At 46.3% G+C, this 24,608-nt stretch overlaps 1 protein-coding gene and 2 long non-coding RNA genes across 4 annotated transcripts in view; 1 reads left to right on the plus strand and 2 right to left on the minus strand.

The window, feature by feature from the left end:
* LOC148834133 (myosin-7-like) lies at positions 1-23,504 on the plus strand. 2 transcript variants are annotated; one of them, XM_088916679.1, is made up of 39 exons: positions 1-152; positions 2,100-2,152; positions 3,378-3,585; positions 3,988-4,131; positions 4,215-4,371; positions 4,869-4,896; positions 6,176-6,281; positions 7,394-7,486; positions 9,551-9,614; positions 10,572-10,670; positions 10,954-11,057; positions 11,815-11,953; positions 12,597-12,715; positions 13,411-13,560; positions 13,931-14,101; positions 14,388-14,697; positions 14,802-14,878; positions 15,049-15,254; positions 15,333-15,456; positions 15,554-15,690; positions 16,276-16,531; positions 16,748-16,990; positions 17,086-17,262; positions 17,391-17,536; positions 17,617-17,707; positions 17,790-18,179; positions 18,277-18,403; positions 18,552-18,670; positions 18,760-18,956; positions 19,267-19,450; positions 19,555-19,720; positions 19,808-19,932; positions 20,258-20,566; positions 21,018-21,221; positions 21,304-21,600; positions 21,713-21,817; positions 22,039-22,134; positions 22,243-22,377; positions 23,373-23,504. In XM_088916679.1, exons 3-39 carry the CDS (start codon positions 3,385-3,387, stop codon positions 23,391-23,393), a joined length of 5,817 nt encoding a protein of 1,938 aa, XP_088772805.1. In that variant the 5' UTR covers positions 1-152; positions 2,100-2,152; positions 3,378-3,384; the 3' UTR covers positions 23,394-23,504. The 2 variants fall into 2 exon arrangements, with proteins under 2 accessions (XP_088772805.1, XP_088772806.1); XM_088916680.1 differs by having other exon boundaries at positions 62-152; positions 3,383-3,585.
* Positions 9,984-12,753, minus strand: LOC148834134 (uncharacterized). Its single transcript, XR_016091076.1, has 2 exons — positions 12,617-12,753; positions 9,984-10,378 (listed from the first exon to the last, which is right to left on the minus strand). It is a non-coding gene; the product is annotated as an uncharacterized LOC148834134 (long non-coding RNA).
* The window catches only part of LOC148834135 (uncharacterized), a 16,064-nt gene continuing 7,052 nt past the window's right edge, over positions 15,597-24,608 (minus strand). The window contains exon 4 of the long non-coding RNA XR_016091077.1: positions 15,597-15,734. This is a non-coding gene — a long non-coding RNA (uncharacterized LOC148834135). The remainder of the gene's footprint in view (positions 15,735-24,608) is intronic.

The raw sequence follows: 24,608 nt of genomic DNA on the forward strand, positions 1-24,608 counted from the left end.
GTCCTTGAGGTAAGTGCCAGCAGGTCAGAGCCGGGAGGGGGTATCGGACTGTTCCAAGGCCATTGTCCTTGGCCTTATAGGGAGGGCGGTCGAAGGTATAAAGCTGTCCCTGGTCAGTGAGAGCCTTGACTTCTCCAGCCTGCCAGACTGCGGTACGATGTCACCCCCCCATTGTGTCCATCTGTGTCGTTTATTGTCTGTCTGCCCCTGTGTCCATCTGTGTCTGACCGATTGTCTCTTATTGTCTGTCTGTCAGTGTGTCCATCTGTATCTAATTGACTGGTGCTTGTTGTCTGTCATTGTATCCATCTGTGTCTGATTGACTGGTACTCTCTGTCAGTGTGTCCATCTGTGTCTGATTGACGTGCTCTTCGTCTGTCATTGTGTCCATCTGTGTCTGATTGACTGGTGCTTGTTGTCAGTGTGTCCATCTGTGTCTGATTGACTGGTGCTTGTTGTCTGTCATTGTGTCCATCTGTGTCTGATTGACTGGTGCTCTCTGTCAGTGTGTCCATCTGTGTCTGATTGACTGGTCCTCTTCGTCTGTCATTGTGTCCATCTGTGTCTTATTGACTGGTGCTCTTCGTCTGTCATTGTGTCCATCTGTGTCTGATGTACTGGTTCTCTCTGTCATTGTGTCCATCTGTGTCTGATTGACTGGTGCTTTTCATCTGTCATTGTGTCCATCTGTGTCTGATTGACTGGTGCTCTTTGTCTGTCATTGTGTCCATCTGTGCCTGACGTACTGGTTCTCTCTGTCAGTGTGTCCATCTGTGTCTTATTCACTGGTGCTCTTCATCTGTCATTGTGTCCATCTGTGTCTGATTGACTGGTGCTCTTCGTCTGTCATTGTGTCCATCTGTGTCTGATTGACTGGTGCTCTTTGTCTGTCATTGTGTCCATCTGTGTCTGATTGACTGGTGCTTGTTGTCAGTGTGTCCATCTGTGTCTGATTGACTGGTGCTCTTCGTCTGTCATTGTGTCCATCTGTGTCTGATTGACTGGTGCTTGTTGTCAGTGTGTCCATCTGCGTCTGATTGACTGCTGCTTGTTGTCTGTCATTGTGTCCATCTGTGTTTGAGTCATTGGTACCTATCTATCATATATTTCTGATGTACTGCTTGCTGTCCATCTTTCTGTGTCTGACACAATGTTGAGATTCTCACTGTCTGTCACCAACCAACTCTCACTGTATGTCTTTGTGTCTGCTTGTTTGTCACTCGCTGTCACTGTCAGTTATCTGTCAAACAATCTCCCCTTGTGATTGTCTCTCAGTCTGTCCATCTCTGTATCTCTAACTGAGCCTGATTGTCATCTGTTATCATCTGTTGGTCTGTTTGTCTCTCTGCTCCTGCCTGAGTCTATGGCACTCACTGTCACAGTCACGGTCTCTGTGTATACTTATACTGCATGAGACTCTGCCTTTGTGAATGTACTGTACTTGCCTGTACTGATATGAATGTGCACGGGCTCTGTCACCGAGTCTGTTCTATTGGAGACATTAGTGTCAGGACAGCCGATCCAAGAGTGGGTGAGATAGGAGGCAGTAGGGGGTTTGGTTTGACATCAAAGTTAAAAGGTTTCAGTGAATGTCTGTGGGAGACAAGGTGTGCCTTTAGACAGGTCTCCCTGACATGTTTATAGACCGATGGGCTTCTTCTTTTACATTTAAACATGAAACTAAAATTAGTGTTCAGGTCGTTACCCTTCTTTTTCATTTAAATGGTTTTTGGAATAGTAAGTAAAAATGGAACTGGAGTCAATGGGATGTTAATGGGAAGGGCAGGGATACGGACAGGCGTGTGTGTTTGTGCTCACAGGGGCGTGCGTGCCTCTGAGGCTGAGGACGGGGTCCTGTAAACAGACGAGAGAAGTGTGCGAGAGGCGGTGTGAGATACGCAATATTGAGACAGTCAGCGATCCGAAGGCTAGAGCCCACACAGCGACATATTTGGAGAAATGTTTCTAACTATGAGTTGCTCGCACGGCAGGGTTTCGGATGCTACCGGCATGTAGAAACGAAGCAGGAGAGCTTTCAGCCAGCTGGTGTGAGCGGCGGGGTCTCTCTGACCCCTTCCTCTGTTCTCGTCTCTCTCCAGGTATTTTGCCTGACAAGCTTCCTTCCCTCCTGAAGTGACAGTTCAGCCTGCAGGTCAGTCCGCCTTGCTTGTCTCGCATGTGGACAGAAGCCAGACACAGGTGACGTGACCATGTTTAAAAATGGGTCTTGGAGGCTGATTATTATAGTCTTGATACTGAATTTAGGACTTGCCAACAGAGGGCCTGAGCCAGGGCCAGCTTTTGGTTTGATGAAATGGAAGGATTTCTGCTCTTTAAATTTCAGGATGAAACAGATCACACAGGTCTCGTTCTCTGTGCTCTATAATACTGTATAATATTCTGTAAAAATACACTCTGTTCCTCTCTGCTGTACTGTATGGCAATGTGCAGCAGGGTACAGCCTCATACAAGTCAACAGAGAATCCCTTAGTAATACACATTAAAACAGGACAGGAGGCACGGTGAGAAAGAGGAGATCACAGAGAATCCCTCAGTAATTAACACACACAACAGGACAGGAGAATTAGTGAGAGAGAGAGGAGATCACAGAAAATCCCTCAGTAATAAACACACACAACAGGACAGGAGACACAGTGAGAGAGAGAGGAGATCACAGAGAAGCCCTCAGTAATAAACACACACAACAGGACAGGAGACACAGTGAGAGAGAGAGGAGATCACAGAGAAGCCCTCAGTAATAAACACACAACAGGACAGGAGACACAGTGAGAGAGAGGAGATCACAGAGAATCCTTCAGTAATAAACACACAACAGGACAGGAGACACAGTGAGAGAGAGGAGATCACAGAGAAGCCCTCAGTAATAAACACACACAACAGGACAGGAGACACAGTGAGAGAGAGGAGATCACAGAGAATCCCTCAGTAATAAGCACACAACAGGACAGGAGACACAGTGAGAGAGAGGAGATCACAGAGAATCCTTCAGTAATAAACACACACAACAGGACATTAGACACAGTGAGAGAGAGGAGATCACAGAGAAGCCCTCAGTAATAAACACACACAACAGGACAGGAGACACAGTGAGAGAGAGGAGATCACAGAGAATCCCTCAGTAATAAGCACACAACAGGACAGGAGACACAGTGAGAGAGAGGAGATCACAGAGAAGCCCTCAGTGATAAACACACACAACAGGACGGGAGACACAGTGACAGAGAAAGGAAATAACAGAGAATCCTCCAGTACTAAACACAAGCGACGGGACAGGAGGCACACTGAAAGCGTGGGAGTGACAGTTGGGTTCACATCTCTGTTTGCTGACAATTTTTTCACAATGTGTCTGCTTTCAGAGCAGCCATGGGAGACGCTGAGATGGCGGAGTTTGGGGCCGCCGCCCCCTACCTGCGCAAGTCAGACAGGGAGCGTCTGGAGGCGCAGACTCGCCCCTTCGACATGAAGAAGCAGTGCTTCGTACCCGACCCCGTGGAGGAGTTTGTGAAGGCAACTATCACAAACCGTGAAGGAGATAAGGTCACTGCTGAGACCTACCACGGGAAGGTGAGGGCTGTGTGTGCATCAGGGTCATCTTGCCAGGCTGTCTGGATTGACAAGTGTGTCAGTCACTGTGTCACTGAGTTTAAAAGTCAGTGGATCTCCGTTTTGGAGAATGTTTTGGAGCCTCAGTGTTTTTGTCTCAGTGCATAAATGTGTCTCAGTTTCCGTATGTCTTTGTCTCAGGTATTGTGTCTTGGTGTGGAAATGTCTCCAAGGGCTCAGGCCTCAGTGTCTTGGTGTGGGAAATGTCCCAGGGGCTCAGGCCTCAGTGTCTCGGTGTGGGAAATGCTCAGGGCAGGAGTCTTGGCATGTCAGTGTGTCTCAGAGCCTATGTGTTGGGGTAACAGTGTGTAAGTGTTTAAGTCTTGGTGTGGCAGTAGATCAGTGTCTCCTTTGTTTTTCCAGACTGTCACAGTGAAAGACAGTCAGGTCCTCCAACAGAACCCGCCCAAGTTCGATAAAATCGAAGACATGGCCATGCTGACATTCCTGCACGAGCCCGCTGTGCTGTACAACCTCAAAGAGCGTTACGCAGCCTGGATGATCTACGTGAGTAGAGTGCACCCTTCACCCCTCTTCACACAGACAGGCTGGAGGGAGGGGAGATCCTGACCACTGCCTCTCTCCCGCAGACCTACTCTGGGCTGTTCTGCGTCACCGTCAACCCCTACAAGTGGCTGCCTGTGTACAATGCAGAGGTGGTCAATGCCTACAGAGGCAAGAAGAGGACTGAAGCTCCTCCTCACATCTACTCCATCTCTGACAACGCCTATCAGAACATGCTGACGGGTAAGCTGGGCTTTGCAAGAATCATTGTGTAGGCTGACTGGCAAGGCACTGGAGCCACTGCCTGTCGTCGGAAGCAGTATTCTGGGGAGGAGGTGCAGGTGGCGTACTTGAATGCACAGACCAAATGCAGTGGGGGTGGGTGGGGGGACCAGCCTGTGAGCGATTCCCACGAGGTGGAGAGGTCAGGCAGCACAGCTGGAAGAAGACTCACTCCAGTTCAGGGCTTGGAGCGACCAGTTCCTGTGAGGGAGAGTGTCCCTGGCCTCACCATGAAATATTGTCAAGCCAGTGTGTGCTTGGCTTTGCCTGACGTGTTGGGTCCGTCTGTGAGTTTTGCTGGCAGGAAGGTGTTGCATGTGTTCATCTGACCACTCCGCAGAACGCTTTAGACTAAACTGCCTGCTCTGCTGTTGTTAAGAGCACTGGCTGGGGATTTCATTTACAACTGTAATAATAATAATAATAATAATAATAATAATGTTTTTACTCCATTTCAGACAGAGAGAACCAGTCCATCCTGATTACGTGAGTATAATCCAAGTCTCATCAGAAATAAACCTTTTTAATAACAGCTCACTCGCTCACCTCTCAGCTCTAAAGGGGAAAAGAGGCTCCGGTTTTCCTCAAGGAAATTCACTGATGCTTCCATCATTGAACGGATGACGCCATGATGCCAAATTCCAGGATAACATCTCTGTCCCCTGCAGAAGAAAGAAATGAAAAGGTTGTCGAATGCAGCTCTGTTTTGTAAACTGTCCACCCACACTCTCCTGTTCTCTGTGTTGTTGGCCCGACACAGAGAAGGAACAAAAGGTCACTTCAAGACACGCGACCCAAGCCGCGCCATTCTGTTTGGACTCCAAATCAAACCCTCATTCCCTTAAAACACAGGGCGGTTTAATTGCGAGCAATATCTTGTGATGGTAGGTGCCAGGATAAATTAAGTTATCAAGTTCATTCTTAAATTAAATTATTTGGCAGGCACCTTTGACCAGAGTCAGTTACAGTGGTACATGGGTGGTACCTGGGTGGCCTGAAGCACGCACAGCACCTTGCTCAAGGGTACAAGCTGGTGCTCGAATCTGCTTTCCTGCAGTCAGGTGTCCTGCGCCGCAGACACTACTCTGCACTTGTCAGCAGATTGTCAGCAAGTGCTTTTCCATACAATCAGTGACTGGTGCTGGAAACAATGTGCAGCTGTAGGTTGAAAACGCAGGAAGAGAGGGGAAGAGTAAAGGCATGTTGTACAGTGATGACAAGTCTTCAGGAGGTTCCTTTCCACTTTAAGTGATCTCGTGAGCTGCCACTCTCCTTTCACGTGTGATCAGCAGTAGAAGTCGGTGTCACTACGCAAAACGCCTTTCTGTTTTTCTCATGATCTTTATGAGGGCATAGGGCAATTAGGAATGTGCATAGATGTCTTCACAATAGGTCATGCTCTAACTGGCCGAAATATTAGGAACCCCCCTCAACAAATAATGTGTTTGGCCTCTGCAAGCAGCAAAAAGAGCTTGAAAAGCTGAAACAGAAGTGGGCATGTGTTCTGAAAGGTTTTGATATATTTATAATTATAATTTAATCACCTTCAGGCTGTCCAGGCTGTAATGAGGAGTAATGGTGTGTGGGATGGGCACGCACAGTCCATCAGTTTCTCTAGTTTCCAACAGGATTGAGATCTGTGGAGTATTCCTCTTGAGGCCAATGCAAGGCATTAATATTAACATTTTAATTCAGAATGTACATTCAGAAAGCATCCTAAAGGAAAACAATGACCAGACAATGCCGAGTCTTATTTTTTCCCCAGTGGAGAATCCGGTGCTGGGAAGACTGTGAACACCAAGAGGGTCATTCAGTACTTCGCCAGCATTGCAGCAGCAGGGGGAAAAAAGGACTCAGCAGCTGCTAACAAGGTCAGTGTTGTCCATCACACTCTCCTAGACCCCTACATTTACCGCTGTGACTCACTGGCATCACTACATTTACCACTGTGATTCACTGACATCACTGCATTTACCACTGTGATTCACTGACATCACTGCATTTACCACTGTGACTCACTGGCATCACTGCATTTACCACTGTGATTCACTGGCATCACTGCATTTACCACTGTGACTCACTGGCATCACTGCATTTACCGCTGTGATTCACTGGCATCACTGCATTTACCACTGTGATTCACTGGCATCACTGCATTTACCACTGTGATTCACTGGCATCACTGCATTTACCGCTGTGACTCACTGGCATCACTGCATTTACCACTGTGACTCACTGGCATCACTGCATTTACCGCTGTGATTCACTGGCATCACTGCATTTATCGCTGTGATTCACTGACATCACTGCATTTACCGCTGTGATTCACTGGCATCACTGCATTTACCGCTGTGATTCATTGGCATCACTGAATTTACTGCTGTGACTCACTGACATCACTGTATTTACAGTACCACTGTGATTCACTGACATCACTGCATTTACCGCTGTGACTCACTGACATCACTGCATTTAGAACTGAACAGTGCCTGACAGGAGAGTGAGAGCTCATCGACATCTGTTTTTTTGACAAAAAACTGTGGACAGACCTGATAAATGAATGTCAAATCTACATGGTGCACACAGATTGTATGTGGGTGTACAGCAGGCACCACTTCGCAGCACTGACAGGGCTTATAGACTAAAAGTAGATTAGTCCTGGTCGCTTCTATGGAGTGGAATGCCGCAGTTGTCACAACCTGGAACAAGTCTCCAGCCATAAGCATTACATTCCTTCAGTCACCGCTTTCTTTAGAAGCATATTTTCATCTAACAGTCATGCTACCGTTAAACTTCTAGAGGGGAAACCAAAGAACTAAAAATAATCAGAATGACAAGAAGGTTTCCATGGCCCAACAGTGAAGTGATTAACTTGGATTTCTGGGTCTTAAGATGGGTTGTTTTTAGAGAGGGGCAGTGTTTATGTTTTAGAAGTCCATGTAGAGGGTATGTGTGCTGACCCTGAACTTGTGTCCCGTTCCAGGGGACCCTGGAGGATCAAATCATCCAGGCCAACCCAGCGCTGGAGGCCTTTGGCAATGCCAAGACTGTGAGGAACGACAACTCCTCGCGATTCGTGAGTAGCCCCTCTGCTGCTTCAGAGAGCAAGGCATGGAAGCAGCCCGTACCTTTAAGCACAATCATAAGGAACTGGAATAGTGCAGGGCTGCCATTCTTCTCTTGACCAATCTCAGAACCATTATTCTGTGAACCCACTCTAAGGACAGAGCAAACCACAACAGTCCCACTGGGCTTCTCCTGGTCAGTTACTCCTTCTCAGTTTCCTGTTGCTGTCACATGTCCTTATAGCCTTTTCTACCATGGCCAGTTTTAAAAAGGAGGACAAGTACAAGTTGGTGGTCCAAAGTCAAAAAGTGAATGTTGGAACACTTCATTTAGGATCCCAGATGATAATAGCTTATTTGGATCCTAAAATATCATCTAGCCATTTCCTAGAGGATTTCAAAGAATATTTTGTGATCTTCAAATGAACTTTCAAGAATCTCAATGAGATCCTAGGATTAACAAACATCAAGCTATCAATGAACAAGGGCAGAATGGCCTCAGTTTGTAATCTTTCTTATGTTGTTCTCTTGTTGATTTATGAGGACAGGTGGGGAATGGGTTATGAACACATACCGTTAGCTTGAAGACATAGAGTTATGAAGATACTGTAGTACTTTGGTTAGCAAGGCTAAAGCTTGGCTCCAGAGGTCAAAATGTTAACCAAAAAGAGGGTTTACCCAGGGTCATTCTAACATGGCTCCTACAGAGAGTTCATGTGTTCCACGCATCATCATAAGTTACCTACAAACACTTCCTTGAGTGTCACTATAAGTACACCGCATTACTGGTACAGTTAAATAAAATATACACAGATATGAAGTACGAGAATACAGTAGACAATCCATCAACACTCACAGCTTGCAGTTTGTTCAGGGAGCTGTGGAGGAAGCTGAGGAAGAGGAGCTGCCGCTGGGTGGGCAGGCCAAGAGTAGCTTATTCTTAATCAGCAAAGCTGGTGTTTTACTTCACCCTGACAGCAGCTGCTCATCGACCGTGAAACCTCGCAGGATTGTGTTCTCTGCTGCTGCGAGCGGCGCTCCATACCCAAGTTGCTGTCCGGGAGGAAGTGAATTTCCTTGCCCAGATCTCTAAAGCGGCCCTTTACTGTTTGTGTGCTAAGGAATTTCTCCTCTTCTCCAGTCTCTTCTCCCTCGTTGTCTTGCTCAGCCCGAAGTTTGACAAGCTCTTTAAATAAACAATGACTATATTTCAAACTTATCATTTTATATAATGCGTAGAAACTCTATACAATTGCCTGGATTATGTAGGTCATTTCCATATCCAAATCATACAGGCTCATGGGGCCAGGGTTAATCCTGGCTTCTGTGTCTTTAAATCGACAAGACAGCAAGTGATTTCCATCCTGCCTGGATTATATATTTGCATGTCAATAAAAATATAAACATGCTGAGCTTTTATACTGTGTTTATGTATATACAGTGCAGTAAAGTGTTCATTACATTACATATTTCATTTCTTAAATTTATATTTATGGTGGCGAAGTGGATAGCAGTGCTGCCTTGCAGCACTGGGGCCCTGGGTTCAGTTCCTGGGGTGCTGTCTGTGTGGAGTTTATATGCTCTTGCTGTGTTTGCATGGGCTTCCTCCAGGTGCTCCAGTTTCCTCCCACAGTCCAAAGACATGCTGGTGGGTTAATTGGTTTTTGGAGACCCCATTCCTGACTGCCTGGCCCTGGAGCCAGTTTGTGTGTCTGTGCGGCTGCCCTGCAATGGACTGGCGTCCCGGCCAGGGTGCATCCTGCCTTGGGCCTGTTGCTTGCCTAGACAGGCAAAGTGACTGAAGTGACTGGTGTGGTTAGAAAATGGATGGATGTACATACTGTACAGTAAATTCTTTATTACTTCACTCACATATTTTATATTTTAAATGAATATTTAATCGTAGAGTGTTAACCAAGACAGAGCTGCCCGGGTTCGCTTTAACTGAGGTCTTGCAGTACAGTGGGAGAGAAAGTTATTGAAACAGGAAAAAAACATGTTTTCAGACAGGCCATCTCTGAGGCCCAGTTGCAGGAGGAGCCTGACAAGTTCAGTGACGCTGTTCTGACTTTCAGGGCAAATTCATCCGAATCCACTTTGGAGCCAGGGGGAAGCTGGCATCCGCAGACATTGAGACCTGTAAGTCCTTATCTTGCTCCGATCAAGCGTTCTTGTGTGAGGATCCCCTCCTCCAAATGAGGACAATAGCGAAACTCATATTTCCCTAGTAATCCCTTCCACATTACAGTCTGTTAGACTCCAAAGGTACTGTTGAATGCTGAAATGAAAATGTAATAAAACGTGGGTTCAATGGGGCTCTTGGATGGCAGGGAGGCCAATGGGTCAGACATATTGTCCACTAGAGTCTAAAATTTGGCATCAGCTGAATAGGCAGTTTGATATGCTGGTAAAACCTGGAACAATGGCTGAGCAATCAGCAATTCACAGCAGAATGAAACAGAAAAGATTCTGCTGTTCTAGAGACAGCACAAAAGAGAGCAGCCAGAGTGACATTACATGGGAACTTTAATTCAATGTTTAAGAATCTTTAAGATTGGCAGAAGTACAAGGACCAGTGAAGTAAAAATTAAACCTAGAACATTTCAGTTCTGCCAACAAAAAACACTTTGTTTCACAGAGGATGGTGGGAATCTGGAAGCAACTCCCCAGTCATGTGGTTGACAGTGCCTCAGCTGGATCATTTAAGACATGGATTGATGGCATTCTTAGTTCATTCAGCTATAAAAGAGCAAGACAGGTTGAATGGCCTCCTAAAGTATTCCCCTGTTCTTATGAAGATGTTTGTTAGCCGCAGCTCCTGGGGAGTCCAGATGTGGTTGCCCACAGTAATTCATATTCCGAATTGGGTCACTCCAGATGCATTCGCCTCTCCACAAGCAGCCCTATGGGTCACAAAACGTCATGTGTCATCTTCAGGGAGGGAATGAAGGGCCAGTGCACAGTTTGGTTTTTCACCTCTATCTGCTATGTCCATCATCTCTGCTTTCTCTGTGTTACGCTACACAAATGCACGCTGTGTGCTGACATAACACTCTGCTCTCTCTCACGTTCCTCTCCCTCTGTCTTCTCTCTCAGACTTGCTGGAGAAGTCTCGAGTGATCTTCCAGCTCAGGTCTGAGAGAGACTATCACATCTTCTACCAGATCCTGTCCCAGAAGAAGCCAGAGCTGCTGGGTGAGTACATGCAGCCCCATTCCTGACTGCCATTGGTATAAATGACAGTTCAGGGCGTCTCCTGTTCCCACTCTCATCAGGGTGGGAGTTACAGACCCTGCTGAAAGCAGATTAGAATGAAGTCTTGATGCTGTGCGGCTCAGCTAAACACATCAATGACAACAGTGCGGTGTGAAAAACACAAATGGAAGGTGGGAGATATCTAAGTACTGACTGCCTTGCTCTCCCAGGTGTATGTCACACTCTGTCACCACATGCCTGATTTCCTGTCTTTCCATTACAGAAATGCTTCTGGTGACCAACAACCCCTACGATTATGCCTTCATCTCACAGGGGGAGACCACTGTGCCCTCTATTGATGATGCAGAGGAGCTGATGGCCACTGATGTAAGCACTCTCCTCCATCACAAGCATAGCCCCTCACCAGATGTTCATATGTGTACACAGTGAGGAATCGTCCTCCCAGTGCTCATCTAGCTGGCACACTCTCTGCACTTGGGTTTTAGGCTAAAAGTATTACTTTTAAAGTCGAGTGCATTACTGTTCTGCCTGTCCACCCAGAGTTCATTAATTGCCAGTCTTTCAGGAGTGTTGCTTAGTTTCCTGTCATCTCATCTTTAGACTCAGAATAACACAGTGGAATCAGCCTATACACTCAGTTACAAACCAATACGGCTAGGGGAGACATCCCTAAATTCGAAGTAGGTGGCCAAATCCTTACACTGTGATTGTTCCACATTCACGACAGCGCCAGTCTGCCCATTTAGCCTTTCCATCAGGGGTACCAACACTTTCTGCACCAACACAGCACCCTGTTTAACAAACTGAATTTATTCTGTGGTCACCTAATGAGGAACGTGTAGTGCACCCGCAGCAATTTCTACAAATGATTCAAGGATATGCAAACATCATACTCACTGTAGACAAAGTACATAACCTTTAAATAAATGCCAGGAGAAAGATTTTTTATGTATCCAAAGAGGTATGTTAGTGATATGAAATGATAAAGCAGAAATGTTGAAGCTAAGCAATCTTCTCCTCCTCTTGCTTGTTATATTTTAATTTGTCCTCTGGAGCCAGGGATGACATTTGAATCTGCAGACGCTGCAAAACCTTAAACTGGTTTTCTCTATCACTCCTGCAGAATGCCTTCGATGTGCTGGGCTTCACTCAGGAAGAGAAAAACAGCATCTACAAGATGACTGGAGCCATCATGCACTACGGCAACATGAAGTTCAAGCAGAAGCAGCGAGAGGAGCAGGCAGAGCCTGATGGCACTGAGGGTAGGTCTGGCTGCCTCTTGCTCCCTGGCATATTTTGTATACCTTAGGAGATACCAAGTAATTCATCTGGAATTTGGTCAAGGATTGAGCAAGCTGTGGTGGATTTACCATAGCATTTAATCATGGTATCTGTCATTACTTCCACTGGTGGTGAAGTCAGTTGAATCGCTAGTGTTGATTCATTCCTCTGATGTCATTGGAGGAATGGATCCGCAGTGGATTCCAAGTGACTTCAGCTGGCAAAATGCTGTGTCTGGGTGGCCTTTTTCAGTAATTTGTGTTACCAGAATCTTCTGTGGTGCAGCAAGAGTGATCACCATTGTCTGTTATGCTCTCCCTAGCCCTCAGTAGCAGAATGCAATTTCTTGTTCATACAGCAAACAGTATGAAACCTCTTCTGAAACACTCAGAATATAGTGTACTCTTTGAAAGGCAGATGCCTTCCTAACCAGAGATGTTCCTAACCCTTTGAAGATAACCCAAGACACTCAACACCTTAGAAACATATAAAGTACACAGGCAACTAGTTCAGGTGTTCCTTCATCTTGCTCACTGCTTTGCTTGCTATGTCTGAAGCACCCAAGAGCTCATGCCTAAAGACACCACTTTCATTGACCTTGTTTTCCTCTCCTCACATGCAAAGAGGCAGACAAATCCGCTTACCTGATGGGCCTGAACTCTGCTGACCTCCTGAAGGGTCTGTGTCACCCCAGGGTCAAAGTGGGGAACGAGTGGGTGACCAAGGGGCAGAATGTCCAGCAAGTGAGTCTATGAACTAATGTCACAGGGTTACTGCTACAGTCCTGCTGTCTCCTGTAAGGATATTTACAGCCTTAGAAACTGTTCAGAGAAGAGCAACAAGAAGAGCAAATACTTCTTTATGCCAAGAGTTATGGGTGTTTAAAACAGGCTTCCTAGCCAGGCAGTTAAGGCACAGACTCCTCAATCCTTCAAGAAATGGCTAAATGAATTTACAATTATTTTAACTACTGGTGCAAAATGAGCCAGATAAGCCAAATGCCATCCCCTGGTTTACAGTCTATTTTTTTCATTCTTGTCTTGAACCCAGAACGCAGAACCCATTAAAAACTGTTTGCCATAACTATGGAACATACTGTAAGTTATAACAGACACTGGGGGGGAAGGTTACATCCTAATATTGCACACTTCCACTAACCTACACCTGTACATATACGCCTCGGATCCTGTCGTATACTGTGTCTCTCCCGTATTCTCCCCTCCTGCCCGTCTACTCCCTCGTGGCAAACTCTCTAGCTCACTTTCCTGCAATAGTAAGGGGGGGGAAGGGTTTGGAAAACCACATGAAGGGAAATACTTTATACATATTTGTCTTCTCTTGCAGTCATTAGGATCTAACACAGCTATTGAATGGCTTTTTGTGCACGTCTGGGCAGCTGAGTGGAGGACTGAATGATGGGTATTCTCTTGGCTTACAGGTGAACTATGCTGTTGGCGCCCTGGCGAAGGCAGTGTATGAGAGGATGTTCCTGTGGATGGTGATGAGAATCAACCAGACTCTGGAGACAAAACAGCCCCGCCAGTACTTCATCGGTGTGCTGGACATCGCCGGGTTCGAGATCTTTGAGGTGGGTGTATTTTTCTGACTTTGAAAATGAGTAGATAACGGCTCTTTAAGAAAGGGGAGATCTATTCTTAGTGCTGATGTATTCATCCAAAATCATCTTAAAGCTACATACAGTAATATTCATTGTGTTTTCAAGATATATCAGGGAAATACACTGTTTCTAACGACTAATGGAACAGAAGGAAAAATTTACATATACTGGCATACTGTACATTATTGGGACAAATTTCTGACACAGTTTTGGATTTGAAGAAGGGTTCTTCCGCTCTTTCCTGTGAGGAAATATTCAGAATTTTCATTTATTATTATATATTTCTAAGTTTTATTTAATTGACCTCTTAAAACACCAGGATTCCCAATGTCTCTTGCAGTTCAACACCTTTGAGCAGCTGTGCATTAACTTCACCAACGAGAAGCTGCAGCAGTTCTTCAACCACCACATGTTCGTGCTGGAGCAGGAGGAGTACAAGAAGGAGGGGATCGAATGGGAGTTCATTGACTTCGGCATGGACCTGCAGGCCTGCATTGACCTCATTGAGAAGGTTTGTCAGTCACATGAGAGCACAGAGGCACTGCAGGTTCACACAGGTGGTGAACACAGCAACACAAAGAAGTAACTTCAATCTGAGTCTTGAGTGTCTATGAAACAAGGTAGCCCACTGCAGATCAAGCACTACACACCTTATGTAGATACTCTGTAGGGCTGTCAGTTCCTCATAGAGTATTGCTGCTCTATTGTGGGTCATGTTACTATAGCACTGGTGTCAGTGATTGCTCTCCTGAAATGCTCTAGCATCTTTGCCATCTGTAGTCTATCTCTCATTCCAGCCCATGGGTATCATGTCCATCCTTGAAGAGGAGTGCATGTTCCCCAAGGCCAGTGATACTACCTTTAAAGCCAAGCTGTATGACAACCATCTAGGCAAATCAGCAAACTTCCAGAAGCCCAGGATTGTCAAGGGGAAACCAGAGGCCCATTTTGCCTTGGTTCACTACGCTGGCACTGTGGACTACAACATCAATGGCTGGCTGGTGAAGAACAAGGACCCCCTGAATGAGACAGTGGTGGGGCTGTACCAGAAGTCTTCTGTCAAGTTGCTTAGTGTGCTCTTTGCCAACTATGCCAGTGCCGATCAAGGTAGGGATGGTGAATACTTGATATGACAGAACAAAAGAACTCTGTCATGTGTGCTTTCTCTCTTTGCTTCTGAAGGCCCACCCTCATTTCTGTTTTGTGCTCAGTCATGGCAGAAACAGGCAAAACCAAAGAAAAGAAGAAAAAGGGCTCCTCCTTCCAGACAGTGTCTGCTCTCCACAGGGTGAGTAGTTGAAAGAGCTTGAGTCCTCCTTCCAGACAGCATTTTCTCTTCAAAGGGTATAAGAAAGCATTAAACGTTAGAGGCTAGATATTGTCTCCAGCCTTCAAAGCTGAAAATTTCTAGAGAAGTCTTCCGAGCTTTCGTCTCAGACTAGGTATTTCCATGCACAGGAGAACCTGAACAAGCTGATGACAAACCTGAGGTCCACCCACCCTCACTTTGTGCGGTGTATCATCCCCAATGAGACCAAGACACCAGGAGCCATGGACAATCCCTTGGTGATGCACCAGCTGCGCTGTAACGGTGTGCTGGAAGGCATCAGGATCTGCAGAAAGGGTTTCCCCAACAGGATCCTGTACGGAGACTTCAAACAGAGGTAAAATGTGACAGCAGTGTCTTCACTATCTCCTTGTACATGTATAAACGTGACACTTGACACTGTATCCTTTCACAGGTACCGTATTCTGAACCCCTCTGCCATTCCAGAGGGCCAGTTCATGGACAGCAAAAAGGCAGCAGAGAAACTCTTAGGGTCCCTGGATATTGATAACCAGCAGTATAGATTTGGACACACTAAGGCAAGGGTTCATATCCACTTATGTAGATTTCTTGATGAGGAAGGCAACATCTGAGAAACATCACACTTTTCTTCCTTTGATTTTACCCTTAAAATAGGTGTTCTTCAAGGCTGGTCTGCTGGGTCAGCTGGAGGAGATGAGAGATGAACGCTTGTCTCTCATCATCACTGCTATCCAGGCCAGGTCCCGTGGTCTTCTCTCAAGAATTGAGTACCAGAAGATGGTAGAGCGCAGGTCAGGATTGCTTGTCCACATACAAGCTCCATAATTACAAAATACTAGGAAAAAGGAGAAGGAGAATTTGTTTATGTGCTATTGCATCCTTTGGACTCTGGGATTCCATGGGCATTGACAGTCAATTCCTTCCATCAGGCAGCCTAGCAAGTATTTAATATAAATTGTGCTTATTAATGTATAAATACAAAACAGATTTGCTTTTCTAAGATTTACACATTCCTGTCATACCTGAATATAAAAAATACTTTAAGTGAAAATCAGATGACAATCTGCAATCTATCAAAATCTGTTGTCCTAAAATAAAGGAAACTGTGAAACAGTGGTCCTGGTGAATATTTTGTGGAACTGCATGCAAGAGTAGGGGTGTTGGACTCTCTAAATGTCCCCTTAATTCTCCTAAATTGAAGCAATTTCTTACTGTATGCCTGATATGTTGTTTAGTGTTTATGGCACATGACTGCTGTATGTGAAGCTTCAATGGTACATATGGTGGTCACATGTATTGATATATACTGTAATAAATCTTGATTCAGACTATTTATAACAGAAAAAAACAAGTGGAATGCTTTCTTATTGCTGCAGAGATGCCCTGCTCGTGATCCAGTGGAACGTCCGAGCCTTCATGAGTGTGAAGAACTGGCCCTGGATGAAGCTCTTCTTCAAGATCAAACCTTTGCTAAGATCTGCTGAAGCCGAGAAGGAGATGGCCAACATGAAGGAGGAGTTCCTGAAGCTCAAAGAGGCCTACGCCAAATCTGAGGCCCGCAGGAAGGAGCTGGAAGAGAAGATGGTCTCTCTTCTCCAAGAAAAGAATGATCTGCAGCTGCAAGTTCAGGCTGTGAGTTCACACCAATAGTTTATATTCTACCATAACAATTAAGTGGGTCCTGACAGTTATTCTTGGATGGGTGGTTGTGTGCACAACACTCTACCTTCAAGCTGTATTTAACCTATTCATGTTTTAAACCTATAGTTGAAATCAGAAATTTACTGTTGGAAAAATGCTACATCTGTTGATCATATACAGTAACTCAATTGGTGAACTCCTTTACAGGAACAAGATAATCTTTGTGATGCTGAGGAACGGTGTGACCAGCTGATCAAGAACAAGATCCAGCTGGAGGCCAAAGCGAAGGAGCTGACAGAGAGGCTGGAGGATGAGGAGGAGATGAATGCAGAGCTGACTGCCAAGAAGAGAAAACTGGAGGACGAGTGCTCTGAGCTGAAGAAGGACATTGATGATCTGGAGCTCACCTTGGCCAAAGTGGAGAAGGAGAAGCACGCCACTGAGAACAAGGTCAGCCTGTAGCACTCTCTCAGTGTGTCTGCCTGTTCCTCTTCTGTCTGTGTGTCTGTCCCACAGTCTGCTGAGTTCCTGCTCTGTGCTAACAGGTGAAGAACCTGACTGAAGAAATGGCAGGTCTGGATGAGATCATTGCCAAGCTGACCAAGGAGAAAAAGGCTCTGCAGGAGGCTCACCAGCAAGCTCTGGATGACCTGCAGAGTGAGGAGGACAAAGTGAACACGCTGACCAAAGCCAAGGCCAAGCTGGAGCAGCAGGTCGATGATGTGAGTCACTCAGATTTATTTGGAATAACTCTTTTTTACAACATACAGAGGAACAGGAATTGCAGACTCATAAACACTGTAAAATATTAGATCTTAATTGAGATGGTTCTTGTGATTTATTTTATCAGCTTGAAGGGTCCCTGGAACAGGAGAAGAAGATAAGAATGGACCTTGAAAGAGTCAAGAGAAAGCTGGAGGGAGACTTAAAGTTGACCCAGGAGTGTGTGATGGACTTGGAGAATGACAAGCAGCAACTGGAGGAGAGGCTTAAGAAGTAAGAGTAAACACAAATCTTCTAAATCTGGTTATTTTGCAGAAAGATGATTTAATGAGTCATACTACTGTTTTTGTCAGGAAAGACTTTGAGATCAGCCACCTGAACAGCAAAATAGAGGATGAACAGGTCCTGGCAGCTCAGCTCCAGAAGAAACTGAAGGAACTTCAGGTGACTTCATGTTCTATTTTCAGTGAGACTGTAGCTCATTGTCAAGAGCTGAAATATGAGAATTGTATTTTCCCTTTTCCAGGCTCGCATCGAGGAGCTGGAGGAGGAGCTGGAGGCTGAGAGAGCTGCCCGGGCCAAGGTGGAGAAACAGCGGGCAGACTTGTCCCGGGAGCTGGAGGAGATCAGCGAGAGGCTGGAGGAGGCTGGAGGGGCCACTTCTGCCCAGATCGAGATGAACAAGAAGAGGGAGGCTGAGTTCCTGAAGCTGCGCAGAGACCTGGAAGAGGCCACTCTGCAGCATGAGGCCACTGCCTCCACACTGAGGAAGAAACATGCTGACAGTGTGGCAGACCTTGGCGAGCAGATAGACAACCTGCAGAGGGTGAAGCAGAAGCTGGAGAAGGAGAAGAGCGAGCTCAGGCTGGAGCTGGATGATGTGGTCTCCAGCATGGAGATGGTAGTCAAGTCAAAGGTAAACAGAACGCTAATCTACATGTTTTAAATAAAATGATGAAATGCATTGACAAAATGTAGTCTATGAATTCAAACCATGCATAAATCTTCTACAGACAAACCTGGAGAAATTGTGCAGGACATTGGAAGACCAAAGTTCAGAGTATAGAAACAAGTTTGAAGAATGCCAACGATCTCTCAATGACTTTTCAACTCAAAAAGCCAAGCTTCAGACTGAGAATGGTAAGGATAGTTTAGAAGAATGTTACTGAATGTTCACTTTAAAAAAAAGATATTATATTTTCTACTTTCACAGGTGAACTTCTTCTAGGCAGCTGGAAGAGACTCCTTGAAACAGTCCAGTTTCTTATCCACTGTGTTGTTATACTAGGGGAGCTGTCCAGGCAGCTGGAAGAGAAGGAGTCTCTAGTCTCCCAGCTGACTAGAGGCAAGCAGTCCTACACCCAGCAGATTGAGGACCTCAAGAGACAACTGGAAGAGGAAGTCAAGGTAATTACTTGGCTATTTTCCCCATAGTGTGTTAAAGCAGGACTCTGTGCCCAGACTCTGATGTCCTCTGTGTGTTTCTGTGTCCTCAGGCGAAGAATGCGCTGGCCCACGCAACGCAGTCTGCTCGCCATGATGCAGACCTGCTGAGGGAGCAGTATGAGGAGGAGCAGGAGGCCAAGGCTGAGCTGCAGCGCAGTCTGTCCAAGGCCAATGCTGAAGTGGCTCAGTGGAGAACCAAATACGAGACTGATGCCATCCAGAGGACAGAGGAGCTGGAGGATGCAAAGTAAGGACTGATGTCCAATACCTACTTCTTATCTTTGCGTTTGTATCCTTTCTAAAATTTAAAATGTGTATAAGTGTGATTTGATACTAAACATTTAGTTGCAGTTTAAAAGGTGCTGTTTCATTTGTTCTCCTGACAGATAAGCTTTTTGTTTGCGTTATGTTTTAATTAGAATATAAGACGAACAAAAAGTTTGTCTGTTTGCAGACTGTACGACTGTGCGTGTGGTAAGTGAAGAAGTGTTTGAGCCTGTGGCTTAAGGAGCTCCTCTTGCCTCAATCATTCCCTTGTCTGCCTTCCTCCTTCCCAGGAAGAAGCTGGCTCAGAGGCTGCAGGATGCAGAGGAGGCCGTGGAGGCTGTGAACGCTAAATGCTCCTCCCTGGAGAAGACCAAACACCGTCTGCAGAATGAGATCGAAGATCTGATGGTGGATCTGGAGAGGTCTAATGCAGCTGCTGCCGCTCTGGACAAGAAGCAGAGAAACTTTGACAAGGTACCACTGGACATGGGTCTGAGTGATCTCAGGGAGACCTCAATGAGCCTCTCTGAAGCCCCTGTGTTCAATGTGCTTCCAATGGTCTGTTCTGATCCCCCCAGATCCTGAGCGAGTGGAAGCAGAAGTTTGAAGAATCACAGAGTGAGCTGGAGGGCTCCCAGAAGGAGGCCAGGTCACTCAGCACTGAGCTCTTCAAGCTGAAGAACGCTTATGAGGAGTCTCTGGAGCACCTGGAGACTCTGAAGAGGGAGAACAAGAACCTGCAAGGTCAGGGTCTACACTGAGCTCTCAATGTATGTCAGAATTTGAAACATGAGCCTGTGTTTTGAAATTCTGCATGACTTGTTTCTTCAGAGGAAATCTCCGATCTGACTGAACAACTCGGAGAGTCAGGGAAAAGTATCCATGAGCTGGAGAAGCTCCGCAAGCAGCTGGAGCAGGATAAGGCTGAGATCCAGGCAGCGCTGGAAGAGGCAGAGGTGGGGAAACAGGAAAGGGAGTTTGGTATAGACACCAAGCTCATCTCACGAGGAGTGTGAAGCAAATTATCCACACATTCCTCTCATTTTTGCTGTATGGATTCTAATGGTTTGTCACCATCATGAAATTTGAGAAGGAACGTGTTTGGCATCTGCAATTGTTAAATACAGCAAATCCATTAGAGGTGGATATTCAGGATGTTCTCTATCAAAAGGCAGGGTTTGCGATCTTAGCACAAATATATTTAAGAAACGATAGCAAATTCTTTTTTGTGATTGCCTTTGTTTGACTTCTTGTTAAACAACTTCCGTTGTTTTCTGACAGGCCTCTCTGGAGCACGAGGAAGGAAAGATCCTGAGAGCCCAGCTGGAGTTTAACCAGATCAAGGCCGATATTGAGCGCAAGCTGTCTGAGAAGGATGAGGAGATGGAGCAGGCGAAGAGGAACCACCAGAGGGTGGTGGACTCCCTGCAGACATCCCTGGAGGCAGAGACCCGCAGCAGGAATGAGGCCATGAGGCTGAAGAAGAAGATGGAGGGAGACCTCAATGAGATGGAGATCCAGCTCAGCCAGGCCAATAGGCAGGCGGCAGAAGCCCAGAAACAGCTTAAGAACGTCCATGCAGCCCTTAAAGTAAGTATTCCGTTTTCCCTTCTAGGTTAGAGAAATGACAAGAGATGATAACACAATTGTAGGCTTTTTGTCAGGAAGTATCTACACATTGCAGGCCAGAGCTTCCAAAACTGTATTACTGACTAAAAAATAGTTTATTCCCAAGCAAGTTTATATTAAAATAAATGAGCTTTTTAACACCCATGAGATTAAAAATATAATAATAATGAAAATTATTTACAAGATATCTTAAAATATCATACAGGTTATTGACATGCAAACATTTCAACTAGAAAAAAAAAAATTTGATTTCAGAACTAGTTTACAGTAGGAGGTTGCTCTGGTATCCAAGAACTTTGTTCTTGTTCAAAATGAAATATATATAATTTTAGACTTTTTAAACAAATTAGCAGATCTACCATTTTATAGAACTGAAGTTAATCCACCTGTTGTGTTTCTCTCCCTCCCCCAGGATGCTCAGCTGCAGCTGGACGACTCCCTCCGTGTCAACGATGACCTGAAGGAGAACATCGCCATTGTGGAGAGACGCAACAACCTGCTGCAGGCGGAGCTGGAGGAGCTGCGCTCGGTGGTGGAGCAGACAGAGAGAGCCCGCAAGCTGGCAGAGCAGGAGCTGCTGGACGTCAGCGAGAGGGTGCAGCTGCTGCACTCCCAGGTACTGTCATCCTGCTGGCTCTTCCACACAGTTTGGGCTCCAAGTGTAGAGCCTCACACTCACCCCTCCTTCCCTGTGGCAGAACACCAGCTTGATCAACCAGAAGAAGAAGCTGGAGGCCGACACATCCCAGCTCCAGACGGAGGTGGAGGATGCTGTGCAGGAGTGCAGGAATGCAGAGGAGAAGGCCAAGAAGGCCATCACTGACGCTGCCATGATGGCAGAGGAGCTGAAGAAGGAGCAGGACACCAGCGCTCACCTGGAGCGCATGAAGAAGAACATGGAGCAGACCATCAAGGACCTGCAGCACCGTCTGGACGAGGCCGAGCAGATCGCCATGAAGGGCGGCAAGAAGCAAGTCCAGAAGCTGGAGGCCCGCGTGAGTGTCTGAGATTGTGCCACTGCCTGAGTGTGCAGACCAGCTCTGTAGTCACACAGAGGAGAAGAGACTACCTTGAGCTGGTAACATTTTTCATTCAATGTCTCTGCAGGTGAGGGAGCTGGAGAACGAGCTAGAGGCTGAACAAAGAAAAAGTGTAGAGTCCGTGAAGGGAATGCGGAAATACGAGAGACGCCTCAAGGAGCTCACCTACCAGGTACCTCCTGTTCTTTCCTTCTATCTGTGTGTAATGTCCTGTGTCTGTGTGTGTGACTGGCATGGGTCTGTGTGCGTGTATCCTGCGTCTGTGAGTGACTGTCCAGTGTCTGCGTGTCCTGAGAGCATGACTGTACTACATGTGTGGGTCCTGTATGTGTGGTATCAGTGGTGTCCTGAGTAACACTCATCCTGTGTCTGACTGTCCCTGTGTCTGCACAGACGGAGGAGGACCGTAAGAATATGGCCCGCCTGCAGGACCTGGTGGACAAACTGCAGCTGAAGGTGAAATCCTACAAGAGAGCTGCTGAGGAGGCTGTAAGTATCTGACAACACCATCCCCACACCGACGCACAGGCCTCAGTGTTTCATCCTGAGTCTCAGGGCTGACGCCCAGCTGTGCTGCTGTGTGTCTGTCTGTGTCAGGAGGAGCAGGCCAACACCAACCTGGGCAAGTTCCGCAAGCTGCAGCACGAGCTGGACGAGGCCGAGGAGAGGGCTGACATTGCGGAGTCCCAGGTCAACAAGCTGCGCGCCAAGACCCGTGAAGTGGGCTCCAAGGTCAGTGACCCCAAAACCATGCCAGCCCTGCACTTTTGACAGTCCCTGCCCCTTCCTTGATTCAGGCTTCCTCCATGTTGGCTGTGTCTCCTTTACAGCTGCCTCAGTTCACAATACATCAGTGCTGCCACTTGTTGTGTAAGATGACTCCTGCTGGCCAGATTTAGTATACATGCGAAATGACTATGAACCTGCTTGATACACAGTGCACTGTTCAGCTGATACATTCTGTCTGCCGCCGATGTACCAGGTGTTTGGAGTCTTTGCTGAGCATAAGGAATTATGAGAATCTGAAAACCATTTTCTACTGTATTATGGCTAATATGAGCCAGATACTGGTCCAGTTCAGTGCGGTATAGTATCTTCTTACACCGGATTTTCTGGTTTTGGAGCAGAGAGCTATCAAGGTACTTTTTTCTCACATGTCTTTATTTGGGGTTCATATGAATCCATGTATTCTTTCCTTCTGTGTTTCCATTGAATTCACTTTTCAAGGGGAGAAAAACATTAAATAATCTCAATCTCTTGTTAGCGAAAGCTTTTGTGAGCAGCAGATGAAAAAAAAAATAGGGAATTGAGAAAATCCCTGTGGTTCATTTGTGGTCATAATGTCTGACAGGATCTTACCAGTCAGGAATATAACAACCTCAATAAACTGGCATCTATTTTACTGTTTTTTATGATTACCTCTGCAGCACATTTTTATAAAGTGCAAATTGGGGTTTTGAGAATCCTTTTTGTCACTCAGCTGACTTTTCCAGTTTCATTGGACAGTAAAAATGAGTGTCAGCGTGTGGGTGGGTGGCGAAGAGACAGCCCTGGCTTACTAACACCAACCCCTGAGCATAAGGGCTTTTCCAGTGCATGGTTCACATCCACTGAAAGGTGCACCTCACCGGTGGAGAGAAACCTACAAACCAGAGAATACAAAACAGCTTCTAGCTGCGGCTCACCACCCTTCTCTCTCTGTACATCTCTCCCTCTCTCCCTGACAGAAAGGGCTTGATGAAGAGTGAAGCTCTCAGAAGGACCTTTCTGAAAACCTCTAGTCTGCTGTGCTTTGGTCCCCCTCTGCTTTCTCTCTGCCCTTCCTCTAATTCTGTAGAATAAAACTGGTTTCAAAAGCAGTTCTCCTGTGTCCTGCTCATGGTGTGTGCGTGCGCTGGTGTGTGTAACGTTGCAGAGTGTATGCCGTGGCAAGGTTCTCCAGCTGTTACCTAAAGCAGACGCTGCAGCTAACCCTCTGCTCCTCTCCTTGTTGGATCCCTCATGAATCCTAATCCCACTGACCGGACTGGTCTGGGACACTGGGTATATGATAACTCACTGGGAAACTGACTGCAGAAAAGACTTTGCTATACTCTGCTTAGAGGAATCCTCCCTGCATAAACTTACAGGTAACGCAGCTTAAACCGGCACTTTAATTTTTCCCTGTTGGAGAACCCTGACACCCACAGCGAAAGAGCAAATCACACTTCATCACCCCCGTCTTCCCATTAACCTCTGAGGGCCCCAGCGAAAGTGCAGAGGGCTGGGGGATTAACAGGCTGTGTGTCACTGAGCGGGGCTGCGGCAGCTGCGGGGAGGTGACGCAGTGCGAGAGAAAGTGGATGTCAGGCTCACAGAAGAGAAAGGTCAGGCAGGCGAAGGGTTGAGGCTGACTACTCCCGGTCTCAAACAGAGCTCTGTGCGAGAGCCAGGGTGGGGACAGCTCACACACCACACAGGTCTGCCACACACTCGCACCAACAAACACACAACACTGGGTATGGAAAACCCAGTCTGTCACATACACACACAGCCAGGTGAAAAACCTATTTTGCACATACACACACTGAGTGACAACTTTGCAAGATATCCGAGTATATCACACATGCATAAACTCTCTGTTACACAGGACTGTGTTACTACCTGGGAAGATATCTCACTCCGTCACATGCACACACAACACTGATTGACATCCAAAGAAGGTAACTTACAGTTACACACAGCTCTGAGTGACAGTCAGGGAAGACAGCTTAGTCTATCGCCCTCATTTAACCACACACACAACACTGAGTGGCAGCACAGGTGGATAACTTACTCTGTCACGGATATCATATAACTCTTTTATTGCAGTCAGTTAGTATCAGTTAATGTATTTTATTGCACACGCACAACCATGAAACAGTTTGTCACTGTCATCGCTGAGTGAAAGTTAGGTTAGATAACTCATTGTCACATTCGCAAAA

Source organism: Atractosteus spatula, chromosome 5 (assembly GCF_055471065.1).
Source record: "Atractosteus spatula isolate fAtrSpa1 chromosome 5, fAtrSpa1.hap1, whole genome shotgun sequence".
Classification (NCBI taxonomy): domain Eukaryota; kingdom Metazoa; phylum Chordata; class Actinopteri; order Semionotiformes; family Lepisosteidae; genus Atractosteus; species Atractosteus spatula.

Coding starts and splice junctions, on each gene's coding strand:
- LOC148834133 (XM_088916679.1), top strand. CDS start 3,385: ATGGGAGACGCTGAGATGGCGGAGTTTGGGGCCGCCGCCCCCTACCTG. Junction 15,691..16,275: donor CAGAAGATGGTAGAGCGCAG/GTCAGGATTGCT, acceptor TTATTGCTGCAG/AGATGCCCTGCTCGTGATCC. Junction 16,991..17,085: donor AGCACGCCACTGAGAACAAG/GTCAGCCTGTAG, acceptor CTGTGCTAACAG/GTGAAGAACCTGACTGAAGA.